This window comes from Mesocricetus auratus, unplaced genomic scaffold (genome assembly GCF_017639785.1).
Source record: "Mesocricetus auratus isolate SY011 unplaced genomic scaffold, BCM_Maur_2.0 Super-Scaffold_100003, whole genome shotgun sequence".
NCBI classification, from domain to species: Eukaryota; Metazoa; Chordata; class Mammalia; order Rodentia; family Cricetidae; genus Mesocricetus; species Mesocricetus auratus.
In genome coordinates, this window is record NW_024429188.1 from 6,505,856 (window position 1) to 6,520,883 (window position 15,028).

A 15,028-nucleotide genomic window follows, 5' to 3' on the forward strand; every position below is an offset into this window, starting at 1 on the left:
GAATGCTGTGATTACAGACAAGCTACACCACATCCCATTTACACAGTGCTGAAGACCCAACCCAGCAGTTCATGAATATCCCTAATGCCTGCACCTCCACTGAAGAACCTGCAATGGGAAACTTTGAGTGGACTTGGGGTAGGTGGCAACTAATAAGATTTGGAACCCCCAAAGGTCAGAATGAGACTTTGTTTTGCAGTGCCGAATGCCATAAGGCAAATCAAGGTGTCTTGTGATCTTCATGCCAATTTATAAATAGTTAAAAATCAAGGTGTCTTGTGATCTTCGTGCCAATTTATAAATAGTTCTCAGAGAGTTTTGCCCTTGTTGATAGATGCTGAAAGTCTTGTGAATGTAATCTGTGTTCATATAAGTATGATTAAGGTTCTGATACACGCTAATGGCCCCTGTGCAGGCACACTCCTCAATCCATCTTCCACAGAACCTTCAGAAACTGGGCTCAGAGCATGTCAACTCTGCATCTTTCTGCCCCTTTCATGTCTCCAGTAGGACAGGGGACTCCCCGTGCTCTTTTGTTGACGTTTTGAGGCAGGATCTCACTGCATAGGCCAACTTGGAATAGAACTCACCATGTAGAATAGGCTAGCATCAAATTCATAGTTCTTCGGCACCAGTCTCCCAAATGCTAGAACTATAAATGTGTAGCACGATGCCAGGCCACCATAGTTTGACTTTTGCCATACCTCATCCCACTATGCATTTACTGAATATCTACCAGATATCAAGCATTCCAAAAGTACAGACTCGGTGTTGAGACTTTTAGAAAATATTACTGTTATCCCCATTTTACAGATGAGGGAACTGAGGCTGCAGAGTGGTAAGTTTCCTCGCTGAATATCATGCAGCCAGCAAGCAGCTGAACTGCAATTCCAACCCAGATGTTCTCAGCCCTGAGCCTGTGTTTTAAATGACTGAATTATACTCTTTCTCGTCTCTTCTGCAGCCCATCTTGACCTCTGGCTATTCTTGAGATTGGAAACCTCATGCCTGTGGAACCTCTACAGTCCCTCCTGTGTCAAGACTAAAGAGAGCAACAGAGAAGACCGATGCTGGGTATTTGCCTCTCCAACCCTCTTAAAGGCTGCTACCTTTTTAAGATGATCAGTACTCAGTGACCTTTCTCTGGCTCCAGTTATTGAGCTCCAGTGGATGTTTATAGGAAAGAAAAACCCCACCCTGAGCCAACATAGCAAACAGACAGACCCAGCACTCTGGCATGTTTAGTTTCCATTCATCTTACAGCTGGACGAAGGGGAAAAAGGAGGCACAGAACTGGCCCTTCTCCAGGCAAGATGCCAACCTCAGTTCTTGGACAATCCTGGTTTGTGTAGGCCTCAATGCCACATTCAGAGACTTCCCCACCCTTCAGCATGGTCCCTCCCTCTCAAGAGAAGGGATACCTGGAAGTTTAAAAGAGGAAGGCCTTGGAGATCAGGGCCAGACATTCTGGATGAGAACAGCAGACCCAGGTCAGAAGTGGCACCATGTCTGAATGGAGGTGCCTCAGCCGTGTCAGTGTTTTGCTGACCATTCTCCTAGACCTAACACACCAGGGACCCCATGGCTCTGCCTCATCAAACAGCAAGGTCAGTTCTAGCATAAGAAAACAGTGTTCTGCAAGTGGTGAGAAAAGCAGCTCGTTGGGGTGGGAGGAGCAGAAGTTTCTCAGTCTGTTTCTGCTGGGCTGAGAAGCAAGGGCCAGAGAGAAGAGTTACTGATTTCTAAGTGCAAGTCAGGTGATGTGCTAGTGGTCTCTGTTATTGTTTCAGTCAGTCCTCACAGCATCCCTGTAAACCACACTCTCTTCTTATTCCCATTAGAGAGAGGAGGAAACACAGGCTCAGGGCTTAAGACATAGGAAGCAGCAGGGCCAGAACTTGAACCTACGCCCAACTGATTCCAGATTCCCTCTATGGTCCACTTCCCCATACTAAGAACAAAAGATGTACATGATTTGTGGGAGATAGAGGGATCATAACTTCAGGGAAGGTTTGGAGAGAGATAGCTGTCTTCTGCTGGGTGACCTCAGTGTCTGAGTCTCAGCTAGCATATCTTTAAGATGTGGGAGATACTAGAACTTAACTCCTCAGACTGTGAGGATTAAATAGGATCATGAATGCTGAACACTTAACATGATTGCAGTATATTACTGTACTTATCAGGCTCAATCTTTATAGCTGAAATCATAAAAAACCTAAATATTAACATATTGCCTTGTAATAGTATAGGGCCTGATGAATACATCTATTCTGTTACACTCTAAAGCTTTGCTAAAATGTTACATTCATTCTAAAGTGAAACCTGTGGACCACCAACAGCAGCAGCAGCAGCTTCAGGGGATTCAGAAGCAAGGAGGACATCAGCCTCTTCCTGCTGCAGGGTTGCTAAATTAGTACCCGTGTTTGGCAAGATATGAGTTCATTAAAATCAGAGAAGTGCTTGTCTAGAGGTACTTTGATTTGGGATTGTCTCTAAACCTTTAGTTCTGAGATTTGCTAACTGCACTCTCAGGCAGGTCCATGTATGACAGAGGTAATTTTCCCTTCAGGTGCCTCAGTTTCTCCTCCTCCACCCTGAAACCAGTTCAGGAACCTTGAGTTCCCAAGTACCTATCCATCTTGGCCCATAAAGGGCTCTCTGTAACCCACCTCTGTTGCATTCACAGTTGTTGATGGCGAGCTATTCCATACGTTCCACCGTGGTGTCTCGTTATGCACACACTTTGGTCACCTCTGTCCTCTCCAATCCACATGATGAAGCCCATGAAGCCATCTTTGACTTGGATCTACCTCGCGTTGCCTTCATCTCCAATTTCACAATGTAAGTCTGCTTCCAAACTCAGTGTTTCATTCATTTGTGCATAATTCGTTCAGTCTGTTTGCTCCTTCACTAGTGTGGAGCAGTGAACAGGCTGAGTTTAAAAATCAGATTCCTTGAGTTTGAATCCTGCCTCTGGCAGCTGTGGGACTCAGGACAAGCTACCTAACTTTTGAATCTTATTTTACACATCTTTAAAACATGGCTAAAATTAGAAACCACTTGCAAGGATTAAATGAAATAAAACATGTGGAAATCTAGGCTAACATTAGTGCCTGGTGTATGATAAATACTTGATAAAATTAGCTTTTGGGGGAAAAATCCTTTTCCTGATACTGAAGGCATAATTTACATAGTTCTGGCTAGATGTGATGGAAAGATGGACTGCACACAGTCTCTAAGTCTTAGTCTACTGTCTAATGGAGGACACAAAAAGAGAATAATCAGGACTTAAATAAGATATTCTAGGAGAATTCTGAATGCAAAGTGGTGGGAACCCCAAGGCCCAGCAGGAGACAGTGATCAGTTTTGAATTCCCATCAGTGGAAGAAAGCTTTGGACAAATGACACTTAAATTATGAGATGTTCACTAGCCCAGCACTATGGAAGCAAGCCTAAAAAACTAAGGCAAAAGAATGAAGACCCAAATGTTCCCTCATGAGGTGAAAGTGCATGTCCTTCTATGTACTGAAGTGTAGACAGCAGGCAGAGGGTAGAAAAGTGGTCAGAAATGAGAACTGAGAGGTAGGAAAAGAGAGGCTTTTAGGGGCTTCCAATGGGAAAGCAAGAGCATGGAACCCACACGTATTAAATACACCATAGAACAAATATATATCACAAGGGTTGTACATATAAGTCATCAAAGAGAATGGAAAGCTCTATAAATAGAGTATTAATATTCTTCCAGTCCCTTTTGTTTGTTCCCTGAATACCCAGGGAGCTGTAAATCCCATTTTCGAGATAGCTGGGCCCTTGGAGAAGAGATATGGCAACGCGGTGAGCAAGGGGTGACAACAGCAAAGCAAGGCTACGCTGGAAGAGCCAGCCAAATTTGGAAGCTGAGAAGAGCCCTGTAGTGCAGCATGGAGGGAGAACATGATGGTGGGATTTGAGAGCCCACTGGAGGGAGAAACAATCTGTTTGCGGTGGGAGTATGAATGGTGACTGCCTTTTTTCTGTTTTGTTTTGTTAGATGGCAGGCAATGGATGAGATGAAGACTGAGGGAAGAGGAGTAGATGAAAAGAAAGCTTAGTGGGGTGGCATCAGTCCACAGACACCATAGCGTGAGTTGTGCAAAGGCTTCTGGAGTTGGGGATGTAGCTAGGTCAGATATTTTCCTAGTATACCCAAAACCTTGGATCCAGTTCCCATCACCAGATAAAACTGCCGTGGTGGCACACAGAGTCGTACAAGCACTTGGGAGGTGGAAGCAGGAAGATCTGATGTTAAAGGGTGTCATCCTCAGCTGTGTACAGTGTGTTCAAGTTCAGTGCCAGCCTTAGCTACATGAGATCCTGTTTCAAAAGGACAAAAAGAAAGGGGACTTCTGTCTTTGAGTGTAGACACTCTCAGAGTTAGTAGATTAGGGAGTCCAAGTCGAACAGAATTTCTGCCCATGCTTGGGCACTGTCTCCCCACTCATGGGGAGAAGGCTCTTGTGCTATAAACAACCTTTATGACCCTAAGCCCATGCTGTGCTATCAAGACCCTCAGCTGCACGTTGGAGAGTGGCTAGGTTGGAAGAGGTGATTGGTGTGAAGTCAGTATAAGGGGGGAAAACTGAAACAATGAGAGGAGACTTCCCTGCAGCAGGATTTCCAAGTGGGTAAGACTTGAAGCAACCAAGATCATTCCAAGTAGAGGACCAAATGAAGCAAATACAAGAATAAAAGCAGTCCCCCCAAACAAACAAACAAACCCCAGGCATGTTATGAAGTGTGGGGGCCAACCTGAGAGTTTGACAGTTGATGTAAAGACGGAGCAATAGGCAGAATGGGGGTTCGTTTCAATAGGAAAAAAAACCACCGAAAGGATTTTTTTTAAAAATTTAGCAAAGCAAGCTGGGGAAATGTTCCTGGGCAGACTCTGTGGAAAGTATGCTGGCTGGAGGCAGCACACACAGAGGCCCCAGTGTGCGACTGCCAGAGTCGCTCCACCCTACCACCCCAGCCCCCAGGAGACCTTGAGGCCCAGCCAGCTCTGTCCACCCCCACACCAGCCCAGCCTCAGCAATACTGTTTCAGCTGCCTTGAAACACTCCTTGCCTAAGTAGTCTCTTCTGCCAGCTGCATATCTTCCCTTAGCATTCCTGGAAGCTGCTACTATCTGTGCCCTAGTTACTCCATTTGTGAAATGGAGACAGCTGTTCTTGCCTCCCACAGAGGTGTATTAATGTTCTCTAGGACACCAATTTCTCACAGCTCAAAGGTAGCTCTGACCCCATCCATTTCTTCCCAGTTTGAGACTTATCCAACACTTCACATTCCTTGCTGCAACATGAGCTCATTGAGTCTTGAATTCAAAGCCCTTGGATTCTCTAGCCTTCTTTCTATAGCTCCCTTCTCTTTGATCCCCTGTTCCATGAAACACAGCCTGACTTTTCTTCCTGTCGTCCTGGGATGCTTGTTATGAAACGATGGCATGATTACTGTGGGCAAGGCATTAGCAGCAAAGCAGGCAGCCATTTCTTTGCCCTCAAGGAGCTCACAGTCTCCTAGAGAAGTTAAGACATGAAAAACATAAACTAATATGCATCAGTTTGTCTATGAGAAGGGCTACCAAAGAAGAGTAGCAAGTAGAGCAAAGGAGACAGAGACTGAATAGAGGTACCAGTCTAGAGTGATCAAAGACCAAGTGACATTAAGCAGAGACCTGAAGAGAGTGCTGTGAAGACTTACAAGGACCTGGAAGAGGAACACTCTGGGCAAAAGGAAGAATAATTACAAAGGTTCTGAGACAAGGATGTGCTAAGCAAATTCAAAACAGGGCAAGGAATGCTATAGACAACAGCTAAAACTACAGACAATCTCAGGGTCTAATTGATGAGTGGATACCTAAATGCACCATAAAAAGAAATGACGACCTGCTACTTGTGACAACATAATTGGGCTGCTCGTGGTATTCTGTATCTCTAATCGCAGCATAGAAAAGGCTGTAGCTAGAATATTGGGTGTTCAAACCAGCTTAGACCACATATCAAAACCCGGTTTCAAAACAATTGTTTGGTTTTTTGTTTTGTTATTCTTTTTCTTTTGTTTGTTTCTTTGATTTTAGTCTGGGTTTGATCTGAGTGCAGTTGCTCAAGGCCAGCCTAAGGTAGAACAAAAACAACAACAAAACACTCCCCTCAAATTTTGGTTAGAGAGATGCCAGCACCCACATGGCAGATCACAAGAATCTATAACTCTAGTTCCAGAGGATTCAACACCCTCCCTGGCTTCTTCAGGTACCAAGCGTGTACATAGTGTGCAGTCATATATGTAGGCAAAACATTCATGCACATAAAATAAAATAATAAACTTATTTTTCCAAACTCTCAAACCCTGCCAATTAGATGGAAGGGAAGGTCCTTATGCTAAGTGAATTATGTCAGGCATGGAAAGGCAAATGCCCTATGATATCACTCACGTATGGAACCTAGATGGTTAATTTCATAGAATTTGAGAGTGGAATAATGATTTCTCAAGACTGGAAATGGTCAAGGGAGATGGGGAAATCTTATCACTGTTAGACAGGGACAACAAACTCTAAGGCACAGGTACAGTGTAGATGACAATTGTGCACTGTACTTCAAAGGTTAAAAGAAGGATTTTGAAAGTTTTGCCACAAGTGATAAATGCTTGAGGATATACATGGTTATTTGCTTTAGACATTACACAAGGGATATATGTATCATACGGCTATCAAACATTAAATGCTCACTAGTACATACAACTTTTATGGGGTTTCTGTATGTATGTATGTATGTATATGTGTATATATGCATATTTGCATATCTTATGGAGTCCAGAGGTTAGCTTCAGGTGTCTCTCAGGCACCATCTACCTTTTTTACGAGGCAAGCTCTCTCACAGGCCTGGAACCCACCAGTAAGCAAGGCTGGCAATCCAATAATGCCCCACTACGCATGCCCTGTCTTTTTTGCCTGGGTTTTGGGGATTAAACTCAGTTTTGGGGATTAAACTCGGGTCTTTGTACTTACTAGGTAAGCATTTTATTGGCTAAACTATCTCCTGGGCACCACCTTATGTTCTTTAAAGTATAAGTTAAAAATAATTTTAACTTTAATTTTTAAAATTATCGAGAGACAGAGGTAAGAATATTGAGTTCAAAGTTTTTTTGAGCTGCAGAATGAGCCCTGTTCAAACAAAACAAAAAAGCAAAGAAACTGAAGGAGAAAAAAGGCAGGAGGATCATGCTACATAGTGAGTTCAAGGCTAGTCTAAGCTACATGGTGAAGCACTGTCTCAAATAGCTGATGGTATATAGTTTGGTCTCATAGAGCTTACCTAGCATGTACAAGGCCTTAAGTTCCACACCCAGCTTTACCAAAATAGAGAGGGTGAGGGAGGAGGAGAAAAAGAAAGATGGAGAGAGGAAGAAGGAAGGAGAAGAAAGAAAGAAAAAGAGAGAAAGAAAGAGAGAGAGAGAAGGAAGGAAGGAAGGCAGGAAAAGAAACAGCATGACTAGAGCAGGATGAATGGCAGAAAGAATGGGAAGTCATGGGGTTGAAAAGATAATAGCCAGCCATAATGTCTGGAGTACAAAGTGCCTAGTGAAGAGTTTTGCTTTCATTCTCGGTTGAGATGGAAGCTACAGAGACTTTGAGCAGTAGAAATGAAGTGACTTGATTTAAGATTAACATGATATTTCAGGCACCATGGTAAATGCCTTTAATCTCAGCACTCTGAATGCAGACACGGGTGGATTTCTGTTGCTCTAGTTCAGGGCAGCCAGTAGTATGTAGTAAGGCCCTTTGTCGATACACAAAAGATTAATAGATGTTTCTACTGCCATGAGATCAATCTATAAAGAGCAAGAGTTTAAAAGGGAGACCAGTTAGTAGGTTTGATGAATAGTTATTTGTCAACTTGACATAAGCTAGACTCATCTGGGAAGAGGGAACCTCAACTGAGAAAATGCCTCCATCAGATTGTCCTATAAGGAGGTCTGTGGGTCATTTTCTTGATTCATGAATGATATGGAAGGACCTAGCCCTCTATGGATGGTCCCACTCCTGTGCTGGTGGTCCTGGGTTGCATTAAGGAAGCAGACTGAGTAAGACAATAAGTAGCAGCCTTTCATTTTGTCTGCATCAGATCCTGCCTCCAGGTTTCTGCCTCTAGTTCCTGTCCTAATGTCCCTTCATAGTGAATTGTAAGCTTTAGGCTGAAGTAAACCCTTATTGTTCCCAAGTTGTTTTGGTCATGCTGTTTATCACAAAATCAGAAAGCAAACTAGGGCAGAAATCGGTACTAGGTTCATGGAGTGTTGCTGTGACAGAACTGACCATGTTGTTTTGGGAAGGACTGTGAAAGATTTTGAAACTTTGGACTGGAAAAGTTGTTGAGTGATTAGATAGGCTGTTCTGTGCTAGCATGAAAGATATGAATGCTTAGAGTAATGTAGATGATAGAGACCTGGATTGTCAATTTTCCTAGGGAAGCAAAGACTTTATCTGGCTGTTCTTACAAAATTTTGAATTGGAAATCTTTGGTTTCTGGTCAGCTAGGGCTGAAAAATCAGTTGTGATTATTAAGAGACCAGCATCACTAAAATGAAAACTTTGCTTTCCTGGAACAATCAATGCTGGTTAGCCAGGATCAAGAAATCAGCTGTGATTAATAGGAGACCAGCATCATTGAGGTGAAATCTTGTGGGAAGTATTTCCTTGGGGTTAGCGCAGAAGCTGTGGTCCAGGAACGCCAAAACTGCATCTCAAGCTGGTAGCTGAACTTGGTAAGGTGTAGAAGTCCCCGATATAGTGCTAGTTTTGAAATTGTGAAAGGGTCATGGAGAACAGCTAAGCTTTGGCACTGTGAAAGGCCAGGAGAGGCCATTGGTGAAGATGCAGCCTCAGTTGCAGTGCACACCCAGAATTTGGGTGCCAGGACTACAGGATGACAAAACAAAGACAGTGACAAAGTGTGGTGTGGAGATGGCCTGAGCCTCACAGACCAGCTATGTGTGCTGTAGATGGCAGAGCTGGAGAAGTGGAGCTGCCCAAGCACTTTGGAGCCTAGGAGATTGTGAGTAAATCCCCGACATTGGGCTTTTTACACTGTTGGAGTTTGGTTTTGCTTTGATTGTAGCTGTGCCCTGGTTCTTCCCTCTTGGGATAAGAAGTATGTAACTTTTTTATTTTACAAGAGCTCGTAGTTAGGGACTTCGGATTTCCAGAGAGATTTTCGGTATCTTAAAGAGGTTAAGCTTTTTAAAAAAGTCTTCGAATTTTTTTAAAGTTGTTCTGTTTTATATTGTAATATTAACATGAGAGCTTGGAGATAAACAAGAAAGAAATGTTACAGTTTAATAGTGATGTATTTGTGAATCATACTGACAAGGAGTCACTTGTGCTGGTTAATTTTTTTGTCAACTTGATACAAGTTACAGTCATCTGGGATGAGGGAATCTCTATTGAGAAAATATCCCCCATCAGATTGGCCTGTAGGCAAGCCTATAAGGCCTAAGGCCATTTTCTTAATTAGTGATAGGCAAGGGAAGGCCCAACCCATTGTGGGTAGTGTCATCCCGGCTGGTGATCCTGGGTTCTATTGATTGAGCAAGCTACGAGGACCAAACCAATAAGTAGCACCCTCCATGACTTCTGCATCAGTTACTGCCTCCAGGATCCAACCCTTCTTGAATTCCTGGCCTGAGTTCACTCATCGATGGTATGACCTGAGAGTTGTAAGCTGAAATAAACCTTTTACATTTCTTCCACTCTTAGCATTCCTTAGTTGCCTGTAGTTCTTTGTATAGGGTTGAGGCTTCATGATCTTTCCTCCCATGTTAAAATATCTACTGGTATCTTCCTTGTTGGGGTCATGTTTAGGTAGCCATATTGTTGAGACTTCATGGGCGTACCTGCTCTGACATTTTGGGAGACACAGTGTTACAGCAAACTTTATGTTCCTTTGGCTCTTACAGTCTTTCCATCTCTTTTTCTGTAATGCTCCCTGAGCTTTAGGCACAGGAGTTGTGTTGTAGATGTACCAGTTGGGAATGGGCTGCACAACTCTGCATTTTGCTTGGTTGTGGTTTTCTGTAATCTCTGTTACACAGACAAGTTTCCTTGATTAGGGGTTAGAACTACACTTATATGAGAGTATAAAAATAAATATTTAGAATGTAGCTAAGGGTTATGCTGGTTCAGTAAAGTGACAGCTAAAGGTCCTTCTCCTTCATTAGCCCTGGTAGTTGGCTAGGTTTCCAGTATGATTTCTCTCTGGTTGAGAGGATCATAAGTCCAACTAGAGAGATGTTGGTTAACAAGGTATTCATGGTACTACTGCACCATTGGGGTTATTGTTCCATGCTGGTCACTGTTATAGTTCATAGGAGTCATAGGTGGGTAGGAGTGTTGGTTGCTTCCCTACTTTGGAAGTTTGTAAGGTACATTATGGTACTATGAACACTAACCCTCAGGGCCTTTAGGGCCTGTGTAACTGACAATTATTAGCACTCACACCATTCACAATATTGTTTACCTAATGTGTTTTCTTTTAAAAGACACACCTTTTTTTTAGTTTGTCATTCCTATCCCAAGCAGCAGTGCCTGTGAGTCATTAAATTAAAGTGTGTGTGTGTGTGTGTGTGTGTGTGTGTGTGTGTGTGTGTGTGTGTGTAACTTGAGATGTAATCACACTAAATTGTCTAGCTTGTCCTGGAACTCACTATATAGCCCAGAGTGGCCTTAAATTTGTGATTCTCCTGACTCAGATTCCTGAATGCTGGGATTATAGGTCTGCACCACCATGCTTACCTTGATGTGTTTATTTAAAAATAAATGTTTTAGCAAATATACAACAATTATAACGAAAATGTTCAGGTCTGTTACACCTAAAAATATTTTTGTGTGTTTAAAGGCAACCATTATTCAACACTTGGAGAAACACAAAATCCAATAGCTCTACCATACGTTGTGTGCTCTCTCTTTCCCCAGTTGACAAATAGATTTCAAGAGAATATGTTCCTCTCCCTCTCTTGCTCACTCATCATTTCTTCCCACTCAATCTGGAGCTTAATGACAGTTTTGTTCTCTCTTTTCTCCCATCCCTTCTCCCTTTTATTTAGAACTATGGTTTTGGTCATCGTTTTTTGTTTCTCTGTCTTTGCTATCCCTTCTATTTTTCTGCCCCATCAGGACCATCGGCAATAAAGTCTATGTTGCAGAAATCAAGGAAAAACACCAGGCAAAGAAAATCTATGAGAAAGCCTATCAGCAAGGAAATACAGCTGCTCATGTAGGCATCAGGTAAGGCTCCATCTGGTCTGAAATATGATTAAGCCATCTTAACTGTGGGACCATGAAAGATATTCTCTCTGGACCTCATTCTCTGCTTCTGTAAAAATGAAGATAATGATTTCTACTTCATAGGATTACATTAAGATTATGTGAGCCAGTAAATATCAATGCCTATAGCAGTAGATGCTTAATAAGTGGGGGTTTACTTCCCTAATTTCTGCTTTCTTCTCCTAGCAAGATGTATCTTGTTTAATAATTGGTACTTTGGGAGAAGATTATGTACAAGTGAGTTTTTCTCTTCTTTTATTATTTTTATTTTTAAGGTGATATTTTATTTATTCTTTGAAGGTTTTATACATGTAGACAATGCATTTTGATTATATCCAACTCTCATACTCTATCAAAGTCCTCATATACCCCCTCTTCCAACTTCATATCCTCTTCTTTTGTTCTTTATAATGCCCTGAGTCCAATTAGTGCTGCCCATATGCAAACGGGTGTGGGCCATTCACTGGAGCATGGGCAACTACACCTTTCAAATAAAGATGACTTTTGCTCCTCCACAGAAGCCACCAGTAACTCTTTAGTAAAGAGTGGGATCTTATGGGCTCTTCCCACATTCATGCTGGGATTTTTGTTGGCTTGATCTTGTGCAGGTGATTACAGCTGCTATGAGTTTGTGAACACAAAAGCCATATCATATACAGAAGACATTGTTACATAGTATTTCTTCAAATTCTTCAGCCTTTGAATTCTTTCTGCCCCCTATTCCATGATGTTACCTGAATATCAGAGGGGATGATATAGATGTCTGAGTCACTTATTCTCAGCAATTTGACCAGTTACAAGTCTCTTAAATAATCACTATTTAGTGCAAAAAGAGGTTTTTCTGATCAAGATGGACAGCACTTTATATGACCATTTAGTAAAATAGCAATAGTGGGTTCTTTCTTTGGTTTTATGACCTCTTCAGACATGGACTTTTGACTAGGTTTTCAGTACCAGGCATGAAATTCTTCTTGTGAAGCATGCCTCAAATCCAATTAGAGAGTAGTTGGTTACCCCGTAACAGTCATACTACTATTACATACCTTGCCTGGTAATCTGATACTGTAGTATGCTAGATACACCACTGGGAAAGAACACTAATGTATTTTCTCCCCAGGCAAGCCACTAGGGAATCTAGCTAGCAGGAAGGAAGTTTCCTGGTCAATTCAAGATTGGTTTATCTATTTCCTGCAACTAAAGTTTATGGTATCTTTAGCAATTAGGCTTTATTATCTTTTTATGGTGAGAAACCCAGAAAGTGGTAATGGATTGTATTGTTGGGGTCCTTTGGGAGCCTCTTTGAACAATAACTCATAAGGAGGTATCCCACACCTCACATTAGGAGTAGCATTTCTACCTATGCTCTTATGGAAGCACATATGCCCCTATGTACTTCTATTAAAACCACTTTTTAAAATGTTATTTTAAATTTGCTGGTAAAGTAGTAGGTTTCCATAAGTTTTTTCATACACTTTTAATTTTGGTTAACATGTATCCCATATCCTCATTTCCCCCATACCTCAACTCTCATCAGTGTTTAAAACTTTAGACTCCCAGCACACATACTATGATCCCTGTTGATCTCTCCTTCCTTGTATGGGTCCTGGCCATGAGCAAATCTTACTTCAGCCATTCTCTTAATTGGGCCCCATGCTCTCTAGGTTCCACTTCCCATCAACTTTGCTTCCTTCCAAAGTTATCATATTCAGTGTGGCTAAATGCAGCCACAGAAGGGTTCCTCCGCGCCCCCTGGGGCTTTCCCACCATAAACCCCTCTTCTGAGGGTCACCTTAGCATCTTCTCATATTCAAATGATGTCCTTTCTTCAAAAATAAGACCAACAATCATCCCTCCTGTGGAACATTCTTTTATCCCATCTACAAAAAAAAGAGAAAGCTTTAGACTCAGATATTCCCCCTTCCTTCATACTATATATGTTCTACTCATCCTATGAGGCCTCTGACCCCTCTCCCACATTCATGGGCCCTTTTTGACTTCCTGACTTATACAGACACTCCAAGTTAAACATAGATATCTAAAGTTTGAAATAAGAATCCACATGTGAGAAGTAAAATGCCGTGTTTGTCTTTCCAGTCTGGGTTAACAAATGAGACTTGCCTAGATTGACCCTTATTTCTTAAATGAGTCCCACTCATCTGGTATAGTATTATATTTTTATGGATTCCTCTTGGCTTCTAAGAGGGTTTCATCTTACAGGAACGCTTTAGATTTTGCTACTAAAAACTAAGTTGTTGCTATTTTAAAAAGCTCCATTGAACACAAGGATCAAGGCAGATTCTAGAGACTATTTACAGGCAGGAATTGTTTGTGTAAATCGAAAACTCTTTAATTGTTCTGTTTCAATTCAGATTTTTATCAACCATAGCTCTGTAGGAAAGAGAGCTACCTTTGAGATAATTTTTCAGCTACAGTGGTTCAGGTGGGGGAAGAAGGAGGAAAGGGAAATTGGTGAGTAGATGCCTGGATGATTGACTGTGGCCCTGGGACTTAATTGAATCAGAAGCCTGATCAGCTCCAGTTGCCTAAGAATGAGGCTTAGCAGAAGCATGGCATCTGATGATTCCCCTATGCCACAGGAATTCCAAAATCTAACACCCTTCCCATCCATTTCTACCTCTTACCCAGGGACCGGGAATCAGAAAAATTCCGAATCTCCACTAGGCTGGCAGCAGGCACAGAGGTAACATTTGCCCTGGCCTATGAGGAACTTCTACAACGATATCAGGGCCAGTACCAGTTGGTGGTAAGCCTGAGGCCTGGACAGTTGGTGAGGAAGCTGAATGTAGAAATCACTGTGTCTGAAAGGACAGGCATTGCCTATGTGCACATACCTCCACTGAGGATCAGCCCCGTGTACACCAACAACCAAACAAGTATGTGGGCAGTACTATGAGATACTAAATATATTGTCATTCTTTGAATGGAAACCTTGAACATTCCATGGAACAATCTTCCAATAATGTCCCTATACCAATTTCCTTCCCCAAACAGAGAAGGGGGCTTGCTTAGAATTCAAGATATTTGGAGTTCAATATCCGCCTAATTCTTGCAGTATGAACTTGGCATGAAATAGAAGCTTCTGGAAGTGTAGATTCAATTACTAAAAATAATTGATGACCAGGCATGGTAGCACATGTCTTTAATCCTAGCTATCAGAAGGCAGAAGCAGGTACCTCTGGGAGTCCAAGTCCAGCTTAGTCTACAACAGTGACTTCCAGGTCTAAACAGTGAGACCCTATCTCAAAAAAAGAACTAATGTTTGACAAGCAGATATATAATGGATCATGAAGTACTGTATTAACAATGTTGATGCTGCACAGATCATGGGGATGAGTCCTGCTTTCCTCTAAATGACCTCAAAGAGAAGGAAGGCAGGACATGTGATTGTAGGATGCCATGTTAGACAAAGAAGGATCTTGAATAACAAGCTTACAGCCAAGTCCATCTGTAGGATTATGGTAGGAGAACTGGCTACAGTGCAATCATGATATTAAGGAAACACAGAATCCAAGACATCGTTCTACTAGAACCTGCTTCAGTAGGCTTTAGTTAGGACCACAAATCTCCATGTTTAACCAGTCTCAAGTGAACTTGATATCCAGTCAAGCAGGGGGGGCACCAAATGAATTTAAACACTTCCCTGAGAGTTGAGTA

At 42.1% G+C, this 15,028-nt stretch overlaps 1 protein-coding gene across 1 annotated transcript in view; it reads left to right on the plus strand.

Moving 5' to 3' along the window:
- Window positions 1-1,444: 1,444 nt before the first annotated feature.
- Itih6 (inter-alpha-trypsin inhibitor heavy chain family member 6) overlaps window positions 1,445-15,028 on the plus strand; it is a 30,489-nt gene continuing 16,905 nt past the window's right edge. The window contains 4 exon segments of the mRNA XM_040744000.1: window positions 1,445-1,607; window positions 2,687-2,841; window positions 11,204-11,314; window positions 14,000-14,247. Coding sequence (XP_040599934.1) covers window positions 1,506-1,607; window positions 2,687-2,841; window positions 11,204-11,314; window positions 14,000-14,247 — 616 coding nt within the window. The 5' untranslated portion in view covers window positions 1,445-1,505.